Raw genomic sequence first — 24,222 nt, 5'->3', positions numbered from 1 at the left:
CCTATTGTAGATTTGTTGTTTTACTTTTTTATGTGGTCAGAGTTGTTGGAAGCCTTTTAATATATGTCACAGATCATTTATTTTCAAACCACTTCATCAAAATCTTTGACCCCTTCATTTATTGACTGTGCTTTTCACTTTAAGAAGTTCCTTTAAAGAAAGTTTTCCACTTAGGAAAAACAAATGCCGCATGAAGAAGATTCCCCCTATTAGAACAAAACAAAATAAAACACCCTGAGAAGAAAGCATATATTAACATATATTCTCGTCTGTGCTTTTGCTTGTCCCCATTGGAAATCCACTGAGATGTCCAGGAAAATGTTATAGAAAAAACTTGCTCCTTTCGGATTTCTTTTTCATACATATAGAAACGTTTCCTTTCTCTAGTATAGATCTGAGGGGGCTGTGTTCTACGGGTTTATTAGATAACCTGTAATGAGAGCTCCTCCTTGATCATTTTGAGGTGCCCTTAAAGATCCACTTTTTTGACAAAGCTCTGTGGTCTTTCATGGGATTGCCATCCAGAGATCCAAGGAGGACTTGGAAAAAGAAGAAGAAATGTCAGGCCTCTTTTTTTTGTACTTCATTGGTTTATTCAACTTCAGTGGTTGATATTTAAACTTTCAAACCCTGTTTTTCCTTTATTTTCTAGTGACACGAGGAAAGTTTTATTATTTATAATCCCACCTTACTTATATATATGGTTCTATACATGTCGTTCTATGATGTATATGAATTGAGTATTATTTTAAGGAAACAATGAGAGTGACAGAAATCTAAACAAATTAAAATTCAAGAGAAAGTAAGTATATATACAAACTTATCACGGCAAAAGAAACTTGTCAAAAACATTACTTTTATAGTAGTCATACTTTCGATGAAAGTTTATCAAGTAATTTACTAAATTGCATTATCAAAATTAGTTGTATTCCTTTTCCATAGGAGTATAAGATGCATATGTTTTAAAAATTCCACATGCTCCATTGTAATTAAATCTCAATAACTTCAAAGTCACAATTGTGCTTAGTTACGTTAAAAAAGTTAAGCTAGGGGCCGGCCCAGTGGTGCAGTGGTTAAGTGCGCACATTCTGCTTCTCGGCGGCCTGGGGTTCCCCGGTTCAGATCCCGGGTGTGGACATGACACCGCTTGGCAAAAGCCATGCTGTGGTAGGCATCCCACGCATTAAAAAAAAAAAGTGGAGGAAGATGGGCATGGATATTAGCCCAGGGCCAGTCTTCCTCAGCAAAAAGAGAAGGACTGGCAGTAGTTAGCTCAGGGCTAATCTTCCTCAAGAAATAAATTAATTAATTAAGTTAAAGTCAAAACAGCAGAATGTTTTTCATGAGATGACAGTATTAGGAGTGTTAGCTGACAGGCTGAAAAGCAACATTCTGTGTGAATGTTAAAAAAATCATAGTATTATTTAAAAGTAAATTTTTCAAGGCAATTCTATGAAGAAATTATTGCTGTAAGTATTGTACAGTCTTCCTAATACTGCCGCTTACAAAATGGAAGCCGTCAGTCAACGTTAAATTTAAAATGTGTTGCCTGGGGGCCGGCCCCATGGCCAAGTGGTTCAGTTCACGTGCTCCAATTCAGCAGCCCAGGGTTTCGTTGGTTCGGATCCTGGGCGCGGGCATGACACCACTCATCAGGCCATGCTGAGGCGGCGTCCCACATGCCACAACTAGAAGGATGCACAACTAAAAGTATACAACTATGTACCGGGGCCTTTGGGGGAGAAGAAGCAGCAAAAAAAAAAGATTGGCAACAGTTGTTAGCTCAGGTGCCAATCCTTAAAAAATAAAATAAAAAATAAAAAAATAAGTGAAATGTGTTGCCTGTTTTTATTAATAAGGAGGTTTTAAACCTTGCATATTGAACACTGAACTTTAGACAGTTGCAGAAAAAACAGGCAAACTATTTTCTTTGTATGTAATAGGAGTAGGTTTGGGTAATAGAGGAAGTGTTTGGGAGGAAATCTTCTTGTGTGGTTTCCTCTGTGTTGTCAGACCACCTGCTAAAGTCTTAAATGTCACTATTGTTTTTCTTAACCTCTGCCCCAAATAAGGAAGAGTCTTAGCCCTCCCTCGTGTTCACTACCATTCTGACCCAACCATATGAAACTCATGTATAATTTCCTACATATGCCGGGTTATATGATGTCCTTCTCCCTTTGCTGGTACTGTTTCTTTTCTCTCTAACATCCTTGAGAATGTTTATTCATTCTTTGCAACGCCTTGATAAAACAAAGTTGATCAATCCGTAATTTGTCTCCATTTTGCCTAATGAATACCTCTCTTATTGCACATATTTTATTGTAAATACTTGTTATTTTATGTCTTTCCCAGTAGACTCTGTATTCCTTGAAGCCAGGAACATTCATTCTTGTATCCTTAGTGTCTGGCTTAGTGCCAGCATGTTGTGGGTGCTCAGTAAATGGGTGGTTGAAAACAAAAACTACTTTGTTGAGATGTGAACTTATTTGGTGAAGTGTTATAAGAAATCGTATATTCAGTGGGTAGGACAATATTTATTATTTAATAGAGGTGTCAGCCTATGGGCTTCAGAGGGTCTGAGAAGCTCTTGAAATCGAATGCTGCTCTATTTGTGAATACAGACAATTTGTGTGTGTGTGTTTTCTGGAGAAAACGTCTATATGCTTAATCATAGTCTCCAAAGGATCTGCTATCCCAAAAGGATTGACAGCTACTTGGATGGGGGTTACTTTGCATCTTTTTTTTTTTTGAGGAAGATTAGCGCTGAGCTAACATCTGCTGCCAGTCCTTCTCTTTTTGCTGAGGAAGACTGGCCCTGAGCTAACATCCATGCCCATCTTCCTCCACTTTATATGTGGGATGCCTACCACAGCATGGCTTGCCAAGCAGTGCCATGTCTGCACCCGGGATCCAAACTGGTGAACCCCAGGCCGCCAAAGCAGAACTTGTGCACTTAACCACTGCGCCACCAGGCAGGCCCCTACTTTGTATCTTTAAGCAATAAAAACTCTCCCACTGAACACAAATTGGCACCACCTTCATTCAAGAAACCCACTTCTGGGTGTGCAAAAATATGTAATCTAAATGACAATTTGAAACAACTGTCATCAAAAAACTTAACAAGGTAAAAGAGAATGTAGAGAAACAATTCAACGAGTTCAGGAGCTACTTCACAAAAGAGATTGAAACTATAAAGAAGAATCAATCAGAAATATTAGAGATGAAAGACACAATGGAAGAAATAGAACAAAAGATGGATTCCCTGAATGCTCGAGCCGACACCATAGAGGAGTGTACAAGCGTAACTGAAGATAGTCATGTTGAAATGTGCTAGATAGAGGAGGGGAGAGAACTAAGACTAAAAAGTAATGAAGAAAGTCTTCAAGAAATGTCGAACTCAGTTGGGAAACGCAACATAAGAATTATAGGTATTCAAGAAGGAGAAGGGAAAAAGAACAGAGTAGAAAGCTTGTTCAGAGAAATAATATCAGAGAACTTCCCAAACCTAGGGAAGGAAGTCCATGTGGAAGAGCCTGCCAGATCTCATAAACATGTCAATGTGAAAAGACCTACTGCAAGGCATACAGTAGTGAAACTGGCAAAACTGAATGACAAAGAAAGAATACTCAGGGCAGCAAGGCAGAAGAAAATAACCTATAAAGGAACCCCCATCAGGTTTTCAGTGGATTTCTCTGCAGAAACCTTACCGGCTAGAAGAGACTGGAAAGACATATTCAAATCATTGAAGGACAAAACTTTCAGCCAAGAATACTCTATCCAGGGAAAATATCCTTCAGATACAATGGAGAAATAAAAACTTTCCAAGACAAACATAAGCTAAGGGAGTTCATAGTCACATGATCCCCCCTCCCCCGACAAGAAATCCTTAAGAAGGCCCTCATACCTGAAAGAAAAAAGGGAGAAAGGGGTTGCAAAGCACAGAGTAAGGAGATAAACAGGTAGACAGAATTAGAGCAGGATAGCAAATACTCAAGTATAGCATTAAAGACAAAGGGAAGGAAAACACCAAAAACAAAGATATTCTTGTCATTTTAACCACAAACTCATAACACAAGATGGAATAAAATGTGTGAAAAACAACTTAAGAGGAGAAGAGGAAAGGGACTGAATTGGTTTAGTTTAAGGAAATTAGAGACCATCAGAAAAGAGACTATCTCATCCATGAGATTTTGAATACAAACCTCATGGTAGCCACTAAACAAAAAAGCAGAACAGAGACACAAATAACAAATAAGGAGAAAACAAAGAAACACAACATAAAAAACTACATAACTCGATTGGTAGACCTAAATATACAGGACGAGAAACAAAAGAAATGCAGGAGAACTCTAAAATGAGTGATAAAATGGCAGCATTAAGCTCTCATCTATTGACAACCACTGTAAATGTAAATGGATTGAATTTTCCAATAAAAAGACACAGAGTGGTGAGGTGGATTAAAGAACAAGACCCAACAATATGCTGCCTCCAGGAAGCACATCTCAGCTCCAATGACAAACACAGGCTCAGAGTGAAGGGATGGAAGATGATACTCCAAGCTCACGGCAAAGAAAAGAAAGCAGGCATTGCAATGTGTATATCAGACAAGGTAGACTTCAAGATAAGACAGGTAAAGAGAGACAAAGAGGGCAGTATATAATGATTCAAGGGACACTCCACCAAGAAGATATAACACTTATAAATGTCTATTCACCCAACACAGGAGCACCAAAGTTCATAAAGCAACTATTAACAAGCCTAAAAGTAGACATTAATAACAACACAATAATAGTAGGGGACCTCAACACTCCACTCACATCAATGGATAGACCATTCAGACAGAAAATCAATAAGGAAACAGTGGAATTAAATGAAAAGCTAGAACAGTTGGACTTAACAGACATATATAGAACACTCCATCCAAAACCAGCAGTATACACCTTCTTCTCAAGTGCACATGGGATATTCTCAAGGATAGACCCTATGTTGGGAAACAAGGCAAGCCTCAATAAATTTAAAAAGATTGAAATCTTATCAAGCACCTTTTCTGACCCTAATGCTATGAAACTAGAAGTCAGCTACAAGAAAAAAGCTGGGAAAGTCACAAATATGTGGAGAGTAAACAACATGCTACTGAACAACCATTGGATCAATGAAGAAATCAAAGGAGAAATTAAAAAACACCTGGAGACAAATGAAAATGAAAATACAACATATCAACTCTTGTGGAACATAGCAAAATTGGTTATAAGAGGGAAATTCACAACTATACAGGCCTGCCTCAACAAACAAGAAAAATATCAAATAAAAAATCTTAAATTACACCTAACAGAAGTAGAAAAAGAAGAACAAATGAAGTCCAAAATCAGCAGAAGGAGGGAAATACTAAAAATGAGAGCAGAAATAAATGAAATAGAGACTGAAAAAAACAGTAGAAAGGATCAATGAAACTAAGAGCTGGTTCTTTGAGAAGATAAAGAAAACTGACAAACCCTTAGCCAGACTCACTAAGAAAAAAAGAGAGAAGCCTCAAATAAATAAAATTAGAAATGAAAGAGGAGAAATTACAACAGATACCACAGAAATACATAAGATTATAAGAGAATACTATGAAAAATTATATGCCCATAAGTTGGATAAATTTAGAAGAAATGGATAAATTCTTAGACTCATACAACCTCCCAAAACTGAATCTAGAAGAAATAGAGACTCTGAATAGACCAATCACAAGTAAAGAGATTGAAACAATAATCAAAATCCTCCCCAAAAACTAAAGTCCAGGACCAGGTGGCTTCTCTGGAGAATTCCACCAAACATTCAAAGAAGATTTACTACCTATCCTTCTCAAACTATTCCAAAAAATTGAAAACGATGGAACACTTCCTAACTCATTCTATGGGGCCAACATTACCCTGATACCAAAACCAGGCAAGGACAGCACAAAGAAGGAAAATTACAGGCCAATATCACTGATGAACATTGATGCAAAAATCCCCAACAAAATGTTGGCAAACCGAATACAGCAATACATTAAAAGGATCATATACTATGATCAAGTGGGATTTATTCCAGGGACACAGGGATGGTTCAACATCTGCAAATCAATCAATGTGATACACCACATGAACAAAATGAATAAAAACCACATGATTGTCTCAATAGATGCAGAGAAAGCATTGACAAGATCCAATATCCACTTATGATGAAAACTCAATAAAATGGGTATAGAAGGAAAGTACCTCAACATAATAAAGGCCATCTATGACAAACTCACAGCCAACATCATACTTAATGGGGAAAAGCTAAAAGCCATCCCGCTGAGAAGAGGAAAAAGATAAGGGTGCCCACTCTTGCCACTCTTATTCACTATAGTACTGGAGGTTTTGGTAAGAGCAATCAGGCAAGAAATAGAAATGAAAGGTATCCAAATTGGGAAGGAAGAAATGAAACTCTTGCTGTTTGCAGATGACATGATTCTATATATAGAAAACCCTAAAGAATCCAACAGAAAACTATTAGAAATAATGATCAACTACAACAAAGTTGCAAGGTACAAAATCACCTTACAAAAATCAGTTGCATTTCTATTGACTAACAACGAACCAGCAGAAAGAGAAATCAAGACTACAATCCCATTTACAGTCACAACAAAAAGAATAAAATATCTGAGAATAAATATAACCAAAGAGAGGAAAGACCTATGCACTGAAAACTATAAGGCATTATTGAAAGAAATTGAAGAAGATATAAAGAAATGGAAAGACATTCCATGTTCGTAGACTGGAAGAATAAACAGAGTTAAAATGTCCATATTACCTAAAGCAATCCACAGATTCAGTGCAATCCAAATCAGAATCCCTATGACATTCTTCACGAAAATAGAACAAAGAATCCTAAAATTTATGTGGAACAACAAAAGACCCCAAATAGCCAAAGCAATCCTGAGAAAAGAGAACAAAGCTGGAGGCATCACAATCCCTGACTTCAAAATGTACTACAAAGCTATAGTAATCAAAGCAGCATGATACTGGCAGAAAAACAGACACACAGATCAGTGGGACAGAATTGAAAGCCCAGAAATAAAACCACACACCTATGGAGAGCTAATCAACAAAGGAGCTAAGAACATACAACAGAGAAAGGAAAGTCTCTTCAATAAATGGTGTTGGGAAAACTAGACAGCCACATACCTAAAATTAAAGTAGACCATTATCTTTCTCCATACACAAAAATTAAAATGGTATGGAGATTTATCAAAAAATTAAAAATAGAAATACCATACAATCCAGCTATCCCACTACTGGGTATTTATCCAAACATCTTGAAATCAGCAATCCAAAGAGATTTACGCACCCCTTTGTTCATTGCAGCATTATTCCAAGACATGGAAGCAACCCAAGTGCCCTGCAATGGATGATTGGATAAAGAAGATGTGGTATATATATATATATATACAATGAATACTACTCAGCCATAAAGAAAGACAAAATCATCCCATTTACAACAACATGGATGGACCTTGAGGGTATGATGTTAAGTGAAATAAGCCAGGCAGAGAAAGACAAATACTGTGTGATTTCACTCATATGTGGAAGATAAACAAACACATAGATAAAGAGAACAGATTAGTGGTTACCAGAGGGGAAGGGAACTGGGGGGTGGGCGAAAGGGAAAAGGGGCACATATGTATCGTGACAGATAAAAATTAGACTACTGGTGGTGAGCATGATGCAGTCTATACAGAAACTGATAAATAATAATGTACACCCAAAATTATACAATGGTATAAACCTTTATGATTTCAATAAACTAACTGGAAAAAAAGAAAAGAGGAATGATGTCAAATCAATGATTTAGTGGCTTCTATCTTAAAAAACTAGAAAAGGAAGAGCAAAATAGACCCAAAATAAGCAAAAAATAAGAAATAATAAAGATGGGGCAAAAATAAATACAAAAGAAAACGAGAGAAAATCAATGGAATTAAAAGTTGGTTCTTTGAGAAACTGAATAAAATTAATAAACTTCCAGCCAGAATGATCAGGAAAATTTAAAAAAGACAGAAGACACAAAAACCGACATCAGGGATGAGAGAAGGGAAATCACTATAGATACTACAGATACAAAAAGGATAATAAGAGAAGTTTATCCCAATAAATTTGATGACTTAAGTGAAATGTACAGGTTCCTTGAAAGACACTGAAAAAGAAATAGATAACCTAAATAGCCCTATATATATTAAAGAAATTGAATTTGTATTTAACAATCTCCCATAAAGAAAACTCCACATCCAGATAACTCCACTGGTGAATTCGATGAAACATTTAAAGAAGAAATAATACCAATTCTACACAAACTCTTCCAGAAAAATTAGAAAGGAGACAATATTTCCCAACCCATTCTATGAGACTAGCATTACCCTCACAAGGAAACCAGACAAAGACATCACAAGAAAAGAAAACTACAGACTGATATCCCTCATGAACACAGACATAAATATTTCTAAGAAAATTTGAGGGCTGGCCCTGTGGCCGAATGGTTAAGTTCTCACGCTCCGTTTCGGTGGCCCAGTGTTTCCCTGGTTCGAATCCTGGGTGCAGACATGGCACTGCTCATCAAGCCATGCCGAGGCGGCTTCCCACATGCTGCAACTGGAGGGACCCACAACTGAAAATACACAACTATGTACTGGGGGACTTTGGGGAGAAAAAGGAAAAAAAAAAGGAATAAAAGTTCTTGTCACAAGAAAAAAAGTTAAAAAAAAGAAAATTTAAGTAAATTAAATACAACAACATATTAAAAAGATAGTGGTTCATGACCAACTGGGGTTTATCCTGTGAATGCAAGGTTGGTTTAATGTTTGAAAATCAATTAACATGATTCACACATACAAAAATCATGGGAGCCAGCCCAGTGGCGTAGTGGTTAAGTTTGCGCGTTCCACTTTGGCAGCCTGGAGTTCACTGGTTCGGATCCTGGGCATGGACATGCACACTGCTCATCAAACCATGCTGTGGTGGCGTCCCACATAGAAGAACTAGAAGGACTTACAGCTAGGATATACGACCATGTACTAGGGCTTTGGGGAGAAAAAAAAATCACGGTGATTAACCCAAAAGATGCGGAAAAAGCATTTGACAAAATCCAAAATTCATTGATCATAAAGATAATGATGATACTCTCTACTATCTGTTCAATTTGAGGGCTGGGACCATCCTCATCTTTTAATCCCATTGCCAAGTACAGGCCTTGGTACCAAAAAGAGCTCAATAGATGTTAGTGAATGAATGAGTGAGTGAATCAGCTATATTGTGGGTCTCACACTAGGAAATACTGTATGGAAAAGACATGTACGTACAGTGCAGTTTGTAGGCTTTGAATTAACACGAGCCTAAACTCAGAACCAAGTAGACTGTTATTTTGGGCAGCAACCAAGTCACTTGTAAGTAGGACTGTTTTTGAGTGACCCTCGGAACTAACAGCACAAACTTTCCTTCAGTGGAATGGTGCTGATGAAGCCCATTCCTTCAGTGCGGAGAGCCAGCTCGCCCGCAGACTGGATTGCATATCCTCAGACATCGTGGCATGTGCTGACTGGGTAGGAAGCAAACTTAGTCCGATATATGGATGCTTTTCGTGCCCTCCCCTTCCTGCCTTTATTTTCAGCAGCTTGCAGAACCAACGAGCTCTACCTCAGCCTTTTCATTTCCCCAGGACGTTTTCTAAAGGAGCCATTGTTATCTTTAATCACCGTGGCTAAGGGATTATCCAGCTTTATTTGAAGAAGGTATTTTTGCAAGAGATGAGGTTCTTCCAGACAAGGATAAAGACATTAATCGTTGTCTATTAAGATTCTGTTTTAGTTGAGATGATAATTTGGGGGCAATTAAGCAAATTGTATAGACTCCAATGGGCCATTAATCCCCAAAGGAATTGTCTGAGATGGAGAGGCCTTTATATTCTGGAGCAAGGATCGGAGTTTGGCAACAGTTATATTTTGAATTTTCTGAGGTTAAAATGAAAAGGTAGCAATGTTAACAGGTATTAGTCCTGGGTAAAGAATTAACTTCGTTTACTTATAATCTGTACCTCACCTTTCTGTATCAAAAGACAGAGATCATTAAACTGTTAAATTAAGGGTTAAACCATCAGTTAAGTATACCAAAGGGGAGGTAGAAATATACCAGCAAACCTGGGCTAAAAGCTACGTTAGCAACTGACACCCAACTTAGCTGAGTCTGCCAGCAACCAGCATAGATTACTTAGCTATTACTATCTCATTAAAGGATGCACACTGGAGCATCAACAGAAAATCTCTTTAACTGAGTTCTAAAAGACAGTGATTTGCAGGACAAAGAGCATCAACTTTGAAAGCAGAGAGATACGGATGCCAGGGCAGGCTTCACAACCGTAGAACCTTGGCAAGTTAATAGATGGCTCTTGGTCCTATTATCCTTACCTATGAAAAGAATAATGATGCTGACCTTTTAGAGTTGCATGGAGGTTAAATGAAATCTTACGTGTGAAGCGCTCCAGCACATGCCATGTCTACAATGAACGATAGGTCCTTTCCTCTCTCCCTTTTATAGAAGAAGTCTTCAATAACAGCTTTACCAGAAAATGCACTGTTATTCTTTCTCCATTGAGTGGAGCATCAGATCAGGTACCAGGTGGCTTGTTTTCTGAGCAGAAAACCAATCCACTGTCCAGTATTGGAGTAAGGCCGCTCCTGGGTTTTAGGTATATTTGAAATGAAATGAGATCCTTTTCTACGTTGAATTCCTGCTGTTTCTGTGTTTTCAGTAGGTGGTCTGGGGCCAGGATGTCATCCATGGGAGGCTGAAGCAGGCAGCATGGTATCTTGTGGGCATCTCTGTGGTCCCACAGGGATTCACAAGAGTTGCCATGTTTGCCCAGGAGAAATGGGGGGGAAGTGGGATTGTGAAGTGGAGAGAGTACCTGCCTGGGAGTCTGCACAATTTAGGTTGTAATCCATGCTCTGTTTTAAATTTACAGAGTGAACTGGGACAGACCACTGAACCCATCTGGGTCTCAATTTTCCATCAATACATCCAAGAGATTCAGTTAAGTGTTCTCCGTGAGGGCCTTTTTCGCTCTTGTGTTCTATTAGGTGGGGAGAAAAGACTGTTTGAGATAAGATCATTAATTCTGATTAAGATTTATTAATTCGTTTTTTCTCACATTTATGAAAAACCTATTATCTGCCAGGTACTATAGTAGACCCTAGGATACAGAATTTAAAATACCTGCTCTCAAAAGAAGCCAGACACAAAAGAGTACATATCACATGATTCCAGGAATATGAAACTCTGGAAAAGACACATCTTTTATGATAGAAAGTAGATCAGTGGTTTCCTGAGGTGGAAGGGAGATTGATTGGGACTGGATTACAAGGGAACTTTTTTTTTTAACTTTTTATTGAGATTGTGATAGTTTAAAACCTTGTGAAATTTCAGTGTACATTACTGTCTGACAGTCGTGTTGTAGGTGCACCACTTCACCCTTTGTGCCCACCCTCCACCCCCCTTTCTCCTGGTAGCCACTAATCTGTTCTCTTTGATTACATGTTTAACTTCCACATATGACACAGAGTCATACAGAAATTGTCTTTCTCTATCTGGCTTATTTAACTTAACATAATACCCTCAAGGTCCATCCATGTTGTTGTGAATGGGACGATTTTATCCTTTTTTATGGCTGAGTAGTATTCCATTGTATATATATACCACATCTTCTTTATCCAATCATCAGTTGATGGGCACTTAGCTTGCATCCACGTCTTGGCCATTGTAAATAATGCTGCAATGAACATAGTGGTTCATGGGACTTTTGGAATTGCTGATTTCAAGTTCTTTGGATAGACAACCAGTAGTGGGATGGCTGGGTCATATGGTATTTCTATTTTTAATTTTTTGAGAAATCACCATACTGTTTTCCATAGTGGCTGCACCAGTTTGCATTCCCACCAGCGGTGTATGAGGGTTCCTTTTTCTCCACAACCTCTCCAACATTTGTTACTTTTTGTTTTGGTTATTTTTGCCATTCTAATGGGTGTAAGGTGATATCTTAATGTAGTTTTGATTTGCATTTACAAGGGAACTTTTTAGGGTGATAGAAATATTTTATATCTATGCCAATACAACAGCCACTAGCCTCATGTGGCTATTTACATTTAATTAAGCTAAAATTTTTAAAAATTCAGTTTCTCATTCACATAACCACATTTCCAGGGTTCAATATATGGCCACTAGGTTGAACATATGGCTAGTGGCTACTCTATTGGAAAGGGCAGATTTAGAACATTTCCATCATCCTAGAAAGTTCTTTTGGAGAGCACTATTCTATACCTTGACTGTGGTGATGGTTACATGGGTGTGTAAGCTTGCCCAAATGCATCAGAGTGTTAAGTTAAAGGGGGTGCATTTTACTGTAAGCAAATCACATCTCAGTAAAGCTGGTTTAAAATAAAGTCCTGATCTCAGGAAGCTCACAGTCGAATAGAGGAGACAGCCCAGTTAGCAGACAATTATGGAGCTGTGTACGTGCCATAAATGAGACGAGCCCAGGGTGTTCTGGAAGTTCAGAGGTGGGGCAGCTATCCAGACTGGGTCCCAGAACTTTCTCTTAAACCTCGGTGAGGGAAACAGTGGGAATTATGCAGAGAAGGGGAAGGAAAGGCATTCTAGACTGTGAGAACCACCAGAACAAAGAGTTCCTTCCTTGGAGTGGACTTAGCTTGGGAAGCAGAGCCCACAGCTTGGCAAGCAGACCATGGGCTGGATTTCAGCCTCCACCCATCTCGTGGCTGGGTGTCCTCATGCAGGGCAGGGCACAACATGTGTGGTGTACCTGGTGGCTTGCCAGACAGAGGGGAAGGCATACGCAAAGACAAAGGGCCTTCCATCCATCCCTTTGGGGAAGTAGGCGCTGCAGCCATCTACTCGTGGTTCTCCTTCCCTGGTCCTGACCTACCCTCTCAATAGGAATTCACTGCACTTAGGGAAGAGGGAACGTTTACTGCCCCCCCCCACCCCCCGCCACCCTCCCCCCCCCACTAATTGTCCAGACAATTGATTAATTCAGTCATCCTTCTTTGCCTACAGCTATTGCTGTTTTACATATTCAAATGTGCAGCTGGGAAGCGGGCTCCAAAGCTCTCCCCGGCACTTTAGGGTAGTATTCCCAATAGCCTTTGACTCTCCTACATCCATTGTCTGGATTTAGCCGCATGGGGATCTGGCCGTGGTCCTGAGGATGATCAATTCAGGCAGGGAGATCTTGATTTGGGATGCCTCTGGGCCTTCTGCAAGTTCGAAAAGTTCAGGAGCATAGCTTTCAGGAGTTAGGAAATTGAGGTCCAGACCCCTTTCTCTGTCACTAGAAGGCTGGATGACCTTGGGAAAATCAGTTCATGTCTCTTGAGCCTCAATTTCCTCCTCCATAAAGGACAGCAAACTCGTCTCTGAATTGTGAGAGAGCACTGGGGCATGAAGAATGTGAAATGAGCTCTGCAAATGGTGTTGCATCCAATACTTTTACTTCTGCTGGCCCTAAAAAGTGAGGAGCTAGTACACATATGGGACGTGCAGGTTTCTATCCTGCTTTTTGGCAGGGCATAGATCTTGCTTGGAAAAGATCTTTCCCCAGTCCCTCAACCAGAATCACTCAATCGCTTCTCTTCATGCTCCTAGAATCTTACTGTTATTTTTCTTATACCAAAAAAATATTTAAGATGTTTACTTTGATTTATAATTATTTATAAATTTTAACCAGCTTCTTGAAGGCAGGGATACCAGTCATTCAGTGAAAGGCTCTATAGCTTAGCGATGAAGAGCGTGGACTTTAGATTGAACTCTGGGCTCAACTCCCAGCCCCACCACTTAGCTTCTGTGTGGCCAGGCAAATCCATCTTCTCCTCGAGCCTCAGTTTCGTCATCAGTCCCTGTTTCATCCAGTTATTGTGAGGATTGAATGTAAAGGTTTTAACACAGTGCCTGGCACATAGAAAGAGCACAATACATGGTAGATAATATCAGTTATTTGTGGAACGTCAGAGCTGAAGGGGGCCTCGGTGTTGTAGTCTAACACATCAAGTTGACAGATAAGAAAGTAAGCCTGGAAAGTTGATTTGGTCCAAGGTCATCTCACGCTGATGTGTGTTGCCCTCTCGAGCGCAATAATCTACATGCTGTTCCCTTGAGGTGGAGTATTTCTCATTCCTCTTCCCATCTTGAGAAAAAGTCAGGACTTGGAGTGAATTTGACAGACTGCCCTTGTGCACCTACCATGTGCTCAGCCTAGATCTAGATGTTGGGCTTAGAAGGCATCAGTGGCTTGGGAACCCAACATACCATGGAGCAGACAGTGGGTGGTAATTGGGAACCGGTTAAGGACTGCTGATAGTGAGGGTTGGCTAGGAAGAATTCTTGAGAGCAAGGGGCCAGGGTAGAGAAAGGGATTCTAGCACAAAGGATGTGCTAGAAACACTGCTGACCTTGGGATCAGACAGACCTGGGTTTGAGTCTTGGCACACCTATGTATCGGAAGGGCGACTAGCCAAATCCAGGATAATTTGCATAGCAAAATAAATCATGATAGTAACACATTACAGCTCATAAAACAAAGCACACATCCACAAACCCATATTGATTTAAATAAACAACCGAATAAATAGGGAAGAAGAGAAAGCTCTTCCTTACAGTAGAATTCCAATTAATAAATATAGATGAAATGATGAGAATAGGAAATCACCAATTGGCAAATACCACTGTAATAATTGTTTTGGGTAAGAATGATCAACGGATGCTAAACTTAGTGGGTGAAACTTTGATGAAAACCAGGATATTTACATAGCCTCAAATATCACCCCCCCAAGATCCTTATTAATTATAAAAAACAGTAATTGTACCATGGAGAATCTTGGCAGATACCAAGAGTCAGCCAAGAGATCAGAGTTAAATTCACCAATTAATGAGACGTATTAACATCTTCTGCCTCCTGGTACCCTGAGAAAGGCACAGCATCACTTTTGTGGGATTCTTGCCCAAGTGCATAACCTCAATTTATTCATGAGGAAACACCACGTGAACCCAAATTGAGGAACATTCTATCAAATAACTGGCAAGAACTTTTAGAAAGTGTCAGTGTCATGAAAGACACAGACAGAGGAGCCATCACAGATTGGAGGGGAGTAAGAAAACATAAACAGCTAAATGCAATGTGGAATCCTGCATGGGATCCTGGTCAGAGAAAGGGCATTCACTGAAAAACTGGTTAGATTTGAATAAGATTTGTAGTGAATAGTATTGCATCAATATAATTTCTTATTTTTGACAATTGTGCTATAGTTATGCAAGATGTTAATATTTTAGCAAGCTGAGTGAAGGCTGCATGGGGAATTATTTACATTATTTTTGTAACTTTTTTCTAAGTCAGAAATTATTTCTAAATGGAAAGCTAAGAAAGAAAGGAAGAAGCGTGGCCTTTGGCAAACGTCTTTCCCTCTCTGAGCCTTCATTTCCTCAACTGTAGAGCAGGACAATCATCCTAATCTATTTCACGGTGTATTGAAGATACAACGGAACAGTGCAAAGTAGCGATGTGTATGTATTGATGCTATAAGTTAGTCTTGCTGTTAATAATGGCAGCTCATGTGTCCTGAGCTGCTAAAACTTCGGGAGGGTTCTACCCTAATGAGAAACATCTGGCTGCTAGCTACTTCCCCCCAGCCATTTGATATGACCTTGCCGGAGAAATAATAATGCCAGCTTTGTGGTTGGGTGGCTGTTGTCAAGGAGATGGCGCCAGATAGCCCAAACAGCTGGTGGTAGTGACGTCACCTCCAGGCTTGGCAGAAAGAAAGGCCATGGCGAGACAGAGACGGGGCAAAGGGCTTCGTCCCTGACCATGCAAACAGGAAAAACAACTTCCCAAGTAGCCTATCCTTTGTGCAATTTGTGCTATTTAAAGTTTCCAGGCTCATGAAAGGGTTTAGCACACAATCCTGGAACATGATCATATATGGAATAAGGCAACGGATTTATCACAAGGAGAATTCCCTGTAGGCTCGCTCTTCTTTACAGTTCCCAAAGTATCTAGATGATGCAGCTCCATGAGCTCAGCATTGTCTGTCCCATTTTACACATGGGAAAACCAAGGAAGAGCGAGGGGAAGGGACCTCAGGCCACAGGATAAGTTGGAAGACTTTCCGGAGTCAGAATCCAGGTGCCCAGACTTCCAGCCCTGCAATCATACTGTCCACACCGCCATTCACCTTACGGCCACCGTGTAGCAGTTGCCCAAGGAGTAGAGTCTGGTGGACACATCCCTGAAACACTGTTGTCTGGATGTAGACCTCACCTCTTAATCCTAAATTCTCAAGTGGAGAAGAACAAATAGAGAAGACAGGCTGCCTGAAACAACTAGGGTGTAGGCTTTCGGAGGGACCTGGGCTCAAATCCCAGCTCTGCCACTTACCAACAGTGAGACCTTGAGTACGTTATTTTCACCTCTTTCAGCCCCAGTCTCCTCATCTGGAAGTAAAATGGGGACAACAGTAGCACCTACTGGGGAGAGCTGTTGTGAGGGGTAAACGTGGCGGTGCATGCCACATGCCTGGCACAAGTGGCACATAAGAGATGCTCAAAATGTGCAAGTCCTCCTCCCAGTTTCCTTTCTGAAGAGCTGTCATCTGCCGGAATGAAAGTGAGTTCCTTCATCTGGGACGTCATGAATTTATAGCTGTCTCCTTCACCAGAATAGAGTTGGTTGTGCGTGAGTAGCTTTGAAATAAACACAAAGAAATCAGCTCCAGAGCTGTGAGGTCCTGAGACATCCAACCAATCCAACCCTCTTATCTTACACATGTGGAAACTGAGGCCCAGAGAGGAGGAGTGATCTGCCAGCGATCACACAGAGTCAGGGGCAGAACCAGGGCTGGAATCCTGACACCCCAGCTTCCTTACTTTTGGACACACTCGTCTCATTGGTTGAACTTAGTACTGGCAAGAACTGCTGGTTCCAGGGCTTCAGGGACTGCCCCTTCCATGGGGCAGGTATCTGGTGGGCCCACTGTTTCCTGCCCACTCTCTCTTTCAGGCTGTTATTTTATTACTGATTCTGGGGGTGATTGAAGAGCTAGGGAAGGAAGACAGATGGGCACAGGACCGTGAGCTTTGTAGGCTTCCCTAAAGCCGAGGGAGAGAAAGAGAGGGAGAGAGAGAGAAAGGGAGAGAAGGAGAATAGGATATTTGGGATTACCACTGACTGAGCCACGAAGATACCACTTGTCACAGACACCTTGCAGGATAGGTATTAGACCCATTTTCCAGATTGATGGAATCATGTATTCAACATATATTTTTAAACACCTGCTGGGTGGCAGGCACAGTGCTAGGTGTTGGGGATATGGCAGTGAACAATTCAGAACACAGTCTCTGCCCTCATGGACCATCCAGTTTACTGCAAGAGGAAGATATTTTAAAAACCCCAAACATATATAATTGCAAAATGTGGTAAGTGCTACAAAGGAAAAAACAGGTTGTGAAGAATACAAGAAAGGGCTTGATTTAGATTAGAAGATTAGAGAAGCCTTTCTTGGAAGGTAACACTTAAACTGAAGAGAGAGGAAACGGAGGCCAAGGGAGGACCTGCACATGACTGCAGGGAAAGTCATCATCTACCCATTCACTCATCTTTTCAAGTCATTTTTATGCAGGACTGTCTTGACAGCCTGCAGAGGAAGGTAGTAACTCTGAGCTGGGGAGATGAAGGTTGATTTCATTGGCCAAGCTCTGTCAAAATTACCTAGGTGTTGGAGATTGCTTTGCGCTTTAAGAAAGGCAGTCAGGGGACCGGCCTGCTGGCACAGCAGTTAAGTGCACACGATCCACTTCGGAGGCCTCGGGGTCCGCCGTGGGGATCCTGGGTGCTGACATGGCACCGCTTGGCAAGCCATGCTGTGGCAGGCGTCCCACATATAAAGTAGAGGAAGATGGGCATGGATGTTAGCCCAGGGCCAGTCTTCCTCAGCAAAAAGAGGAGGATTGGCAGCAGTTAGCTCAGGGCTAATCTTCCTCAACAAAACAAAACAAAACAAAAAAGTGGTTAAAAAAAAAAAGGCAGTCAGGGACTGGCCCTGTGGCTGAGTGGTTAAGTTCGCGCAGGCTTCGCTTCCGCAGCCCAGGGTTTGGAGGGTTTGGATCCTGGGCCTGGACGTGGCACCACTCAACAAGCCATGCTGAGGTGGCGGCCCGCATGCCACGGCTCAAAGGACCCACAGCTGAAAATATACATCTGTGTACTGGGGGAGCTTTGGGGAGAAAAAGGAAAGATAAAAATCCTTAAAGAAACAAAAAGAAGAAAGAAAGGCAGCCAGGGGGCTGGCGTGGTGGCCTCGTGGTTAAGTTCGTGGGCTCTGCTTTGGCGCCTGGTTTGCGGTCCGGATCCAGGCTCACACTCACACTCCGCCGTGGATCTGGCTGGCTCCAGTTGACAGACTTACTGTGCATGACTTTGGGCGAGTCATTTCCTCTCTCTGGGCCTCACGTTACTGATCTCAGGTGTGTTTGAACTTTAAAGCTAATAAAGGATCACTAAGTGAGAGATTGGAGAGAGAGTGTCGCTGACCACTTGGCTCATAGGGATGAGTTTGTTTCAAACTAAGTTTGCAAATTACTGCTTGAATGGGATTCTGCAGGCAGGATTTTTCTAAAGCCAGGCAGCACCCGATTATCTGAGTTTCAATTCAAGGTGGAAATCTTTTGAATGCACAGACCCTAAGGTTTGAGGGTATTATTCTAGAAAAGCACACCCCACGTTAGGAACTCTGGGGGTCCCTGAGGGGCTGGATTCCCATCTCCCGCTCAAATTAACCGACCAAGGCCTGCCTTTGCCCTCAACAAAGATGGCGCCTGCACTGGCCTCGGCCTGAGTGCCCTCACAAAACATGGCCGCCGGACTCTCTTTCCTTACATTTGCTGGCCTCAGTGCGGACGCTCTGCCCTTAGTTAAGATGGCGCCCGGCCGCGTTTCCCTGCCCGGCTTCTGACCCCGGCCGGCCGGCTTCACCGCGCGCGCCTTGGTGACCCCGCCCCGTTTCCGTAGGAAGAAGCGCCGGGAAAGATGGCGGCGGCTGCGGTTTGAATTCCAGCGGCGCCGCCGGAGTCCGAACAAGAGCTGGGTCGGAGGGGGCGGGGACCTGGGGAGCCTGGCGGGTCGCGACAGCGGGGGGGTGACCAGTGGCGCCGCCACCATAGACACCAACGCCACCACCTCCTCCGTGTCCAGGATGGACTCGGTGTTGGAAGAGGACGTCACCCTCCCCGGGACGCTCAGCGGCTGCAGGTGCGGCCCGGGCCGTAGGGGTTCGCGGTAACCGGGCCGGGGTTCCCGCTGATGGGGGTTCGCTCCAGCGGAGACTTGGGGTCTGCTCTCGGGGGGCTCTGAGGGTTTCCAGACGGGCAGTGTGTGGGCTGGGTTTCTTGGGGGGAGGCGTCTCTTTGGGACCCACCTGCTGATACTGAGTGTAGCGGGCTGCGGGTCCCGACTTCACCACATCCCCTTCTCTTGTATTTCGGGACAGACTTGGAAGAGGAGGTGAGGGGCAGATGTGGGGTTCTCTGAGGAGGGGGCCCTCTTGGAGTGTGCCGTCAGTGGGAGCTGGGTGAGGGGCAGTACCTCAATCAGTACCTTGAGGGTACTTGATGGTGCCGTCTGGCGGTTTGCTTTCATTACGGGGAGTGTAGCTGGTCTGTCCAGACTTTGCTTATGGGGTCACGTAGTGGCCACCAAGACTCAGGCAATGGAGTGCAGTGGTTAAGAACCTTGGCTGGAGTTGAACAGAACTGGATTCAAATCCAGCTGTTGAAACGAACTAGCTGTCTGACCTTGGTAAAGTGGCTTAACCTGCTTTCCCGTCTGTAAAACGGGGCTAGTAGTAATAACTACCCAACAGAGTTGGGGTGAGGATGAAAGAGAAGATGCCCGCCCAGCAGTTCGCTTGGCACGTGTAATTCCTGGCACATAATTAGTGCTTAAAAAATGATTCTGTGTTGCCACCACCACCATCATCTTCATTATCATCAATAATAATACAAATTGGGGAATAAAGGCTGAGCGCAGCCTCTCAGTGGACCTGTCCCCAGAGGCAGTTGGAGTCCACATTGCTGGTGGGGCAGGGGTCTCTCTTTCTGGTAGGAAGGCCTGACAGAGCCCTGCACTGCTCCAGGGCCGGGGCCCTCTGTTGTCCTGGGCTCCTGGTTGAGTGTGTAGGAGGACATAGAGGAGAACCCCAATGTGTTTATCCAGCTCTCCCAGGGACAGGCTGCTGCTTTTAGTTAACAGACCCTAATTGAAAGGGTGACCGTGGATGTGTTGTGCAAACCCGTACACTTAGAGTGAAATGAGCACAATTAATATTTATGCCTGGACAGCAGGCATGAACAAGTCCTGTCTTGGGCAAACCTGGGCAAATGGTTAGTCTGTTTATTGCAAGCCTACTGTGTATCAGGCACAGAGAAAGGCCCTTGGCAGCTCCTGCCTAACTTGGACCCTATGGTAGGTCATTGTGTCCCTTTCTCTTCATCCTACTGCTGTGCCCCAATAGACTGGGGGATGACCTGTCACCTCGATTGTCCTGGTTTCCTTCACACCTCTAACAGTCCTTTATACTACAGCTTGAAAGCTGTTTTTAAAATGTAAATCTGATCGTCACAGTCTGATGCTTTGTATGTGTAATGCTTCTCATTGTCGTTAAGATAAAGTCCGTTATTACTTGGCTTTGGGACCCAGACCTAGGTGGGTGTCAATCCCAATTCTTCCATTTAACAATCCTGTGACTTTGGGCAAGTCACTCACCCTCTGTGTGCCTCAGTTTTCATCATCTGTAAAATGGGTGAGTCTAAAAGGGTTTAGCCCACTGTCTGACCCAGAGTAGCAACTCAACAGATCGTCCCGTGTTCTTCTTTCCCTCCTCCCTCTGTTTGGCAGGACCCGGGTGGTGCATGCATTCCTGGTGACTAATCTCTTACTCATCTGCTTCAGGCCCTCCCCGGCCCCTCGCCACCCTCAGGATGAAGTTCTTTAATACGGCTTCCATGGTCCTTCGAATTCTGGCCCCATCTGCTTCACCAGCCTCCCCTGTCGTCCCTCTCCCTGTGTCCTCCCCAAGCCCTTCACTCCGCCCGGCTGCCAAACTCTGTGTCACGACCGGTCTTGCCTTGCTCTTACTGCTGGACCTGTGCCCTCACTGTTAATGCTGCCTGGATTGCCTCCCTGCTCGCCTTTGCTTTATTAATGCCCATTGTTTGTCAAGTCTCCATTTAGATGTCACTGCCTGGAAGCCTTCACTGACATTCCCCCGGCCCACCTGGGCCCTCTGTAGTCTTCTAGCCACCCTGTTTATCACTGACCCCATCTCAGCCCTTATTTACTGCACTGGGTTTAATTGACTAGCGCTGTCCAGTGGAAATATAACTTGAGCCACATATGTAATTAAAAAATTTCTAGTAGTCACCTTAAAAAAGTCAAAAGAAACAGGTGAAATTAACTTTAATGTATTTTATTTAACCCAATATTTCCACAGATTATTCTTCTAACTTGTAAACAACGACAAAAATTATGAATGAAGTCTTTTACTTTCTTTTTAATCTCACTACGTCTTTGGAGTCCGGCGCGGATTTTACGCTTACAGGACTTCTCAGTTTGGATAACTGCATTTCAGGTGCTCAGTGGGTACGTGGGGCCGCTGGCTCCTGGGTTGGAGAGTGCAGGTTGCTAACTTGTCTGTCTCTCAGATGAGACGATGACCCCTTTGAAGGGGCTGCATTTTCATCATTTTGGTAACCCTAGTTCCTAAACTGGCAGCTGGCTTATTATAGGGCTCAGTTACTATTTCTTAAATCACTGAATAAACAACGATCCTTTGAGGTGACAGTATTATCCCCTGTCTACAGGTGAGGACACACTGAGGCTCAGAGAGGTTTGGGATCCCACGAAAATTACGTGACTAAGCCGGACCGGCCTGCTGACTAGAGCCTGGCCGTCGGTCCCCTGTCCTGCCTTCCGCCTAGTTCTCTGGACCAAGCTGAGCGGATTCGGGGAGGAGTCTGTGAAGCTCCTGGTACTTGAACTGGCCCTTAGAGAGCGGCAGAAATGTCCTCAGAGACGGGTTCTCGTTTAGGTGGTCGCAGTGGAAGAGCGACATCCTTAGAATAAAATCAGCTCTGTTTGTGCTAATATGGGCGTCCTTCTTGGTAATTTCCAAGCCCCCGTTTTAGAGACTAGACTGGAGTCTACTTTGTCCTCAGCCTTTTGTTGAATTAGGTCACTGGGCGGCATGCGCTGCAAACCTGATCACCTGTGGGTGCCCCAAGGTGCTCCAGCCTGTGGGATTGAGGCCTGGGTCCCGGCCCCAGGAACCTCGCCCAACCTGAGGCCTTTGTTAAGTTCTGGTCGGGGGTGTCTGAAGAACGCGGGCTTTGTCCTCAGGATCACTGGGTCTGAATCCTGCTTCAGCCGGTTACTAGCTGGGTTGCTTGAGTAATTCACTCCGCCCTTCTGAGCCTCACTTTCCCATCGGTGATAATATCTACTTTATTGGGCGGCTGTGTGGATGAAGTGAGATTGTATCAAGTGCCTGGCACCTCCTAGGGAGCACCTTCATTGTTAGCTATTTTTGTTATATTGTTACCATGTTGCACGTTTCCTGGACAAGATCCTCTGTGTCCACAACCTTGGGTCCATCCCTTTGTTTTCATGCCCAGGGTTTTACCTCTCCCTAACTTTGAGCTTCCTAAGTTCTCCCATTTAAAATATACTATTAAATGATTTTTTTAGTACATTTACAGAGTTGTGCAATCATCACCGTAATCTACTTTTAGAACATTTTTATCATCTGAAAAAGAAATCCTGCGTCCCTTAGTAGTCACTCCCTGTCTTAGTGAGCTTGTACTGCTATAACACAAATCCTATAGACTGGGTGACTTACGGACAACAGAAATTTATTTCTTGTGGTTCTGGAGGCTGGAGGTCCAAGACCGGGTGCAGCATGGTTGGGTTCTGGGGAGACCCTCTTCCGGGTCGCAGACTGCAGACTTCCCATTGTGTCCTCACATGGAGAGCAGACAGAGGAAGCGAGCTCCCGCTCAGCTCTCATAAGGACAGAATCCCATTGGCGAGGGCCCCCCTCCTGAGCTCATCTAATCCTGATCACCAACCCGAAGCCCCATCTCCTGATACCATCACCAGCGATGGGAGGGTTACAGCATGAATTTTGAGGGGACACAAACATTCAGTGCATGACACGCCCCATTCCTCCCCCCACCTCAGCCTGGGGCAGCCACAATCTACTTTTTATGCCTAGAGTTGCCTATTCTGGACGTTTTATATAAATGAGATCTTACAATATGTTGTCTTTTGTGAGGTTCATCCACGATGTAGCATGTATCAGTATTTCATTCCTTTTTATGGCTGAATCATATCCCTTTGTGTATATGTACTGCATTTTATTTATTCATTTATTGGTTGATGACATTTGGGTTGTTTGTGCGTTTTTTTGGCTATTAGGAATAATGTTACCAAGAACATTTTTTTGGGTACAAGTTTTTGTATGGACATATGTTTTCATTTCTCTTTGGGTGTATACCTGGGAGTGGAAATGCTGGGTCATATTGTAACTCTGTGTTTAACATTTTGAGGAACTGTCCCATCTCTTTTCCAGAGTGGCTGCACCATTTTACACTCTCCTCAGCAGTGTATGAGGGCTGTTATTTCTCCACAGCCTCATCTCCAGAGCCTTGTTATTGTCTGTCTTTTTGATTATAGCCATCCTTGGGGGTGTGACATGGTACCTCATTGTGATATTGATTTGCATCTCCCTAATGACTAATAATGTTGAACATTTTTTCATGTGCTTATTAGCCATTTGTATATTTTTAAATCCTTTGCCTATTAAAAACATGAATACGTTTTGATCCAGCAACTCTACTTCTTTTTATCTATCCTAGAGAAATCCTCATGCATGTGCACAATGAGACCTGTGTAAGGATATTCATACAGCATTGTTTGTAAAAGGAACAACTTGGAAATAAATTGAATTACTGTCAGGGGATTGGGTAAATACACATCCTTTTGAAAGTATTTTTCAGGCTGTGATCTGTTGGCAGCTTATGAAATTCAGTTCAGTAGATTGCAACCAGAATTTTA

General features: G+C 42.8%; 1 protein-coding gene across 9 annotated transcripts in view; it reads left to right on the top strand.

The window, feature by feature from the left end:
* The first annotated feature begins 19,087 nt into the window (after positions 1 to 19,087).
* Positions 19,088 to 24,222, top strand: part of CDK5RAP2 (CDK5 regulatory subunit associated protein 2) — a 172,439-nt gene continuing 167,304 nt past the window's right edge. For 3 of the 9 annotated variants that reach the window (XM_070596230.1, XM_070596223.1, XM_070596226.1), the window contains exon 1: positions 19,121 to 19,362. Coding sequence is in view for 3 of the 9 variants with exons in the window: in XM_070596222.1 (XP_070452323.1) it covers positions 19,307 to 19,362 (56 nt within the window). In the remaining 6 variants the exon portion in view is untranslated. Of the gene's footprint in view, positions 19,363 to 24,222 lie in introns of all 9 variants that reach the window. The other 6 variants (XM_070596222.1, XM_070596219.1, XM_070596229.1 and 3 more) reach the window with 4 other exon arrangements.

This window comes from Equus przewalskii, chromosome 26 (genome assembly GCF_037783145.1).
Source record: "Equus przewalskii isolate Varuska chromosome 26, EquPr2, whole genome shotgun sequence".
In the NCBI taxonomy this organism is placed as follows: Eukaryota; Metazoa; Chordata; class Mammalia; order Perissodactyla; family Equidae; genus Equus; species Equus przewalskii.
Note: the sequence above shows the minus strand (reverse complement) of the source record. Positions and strands in the feature narration are given on the sequence as shown.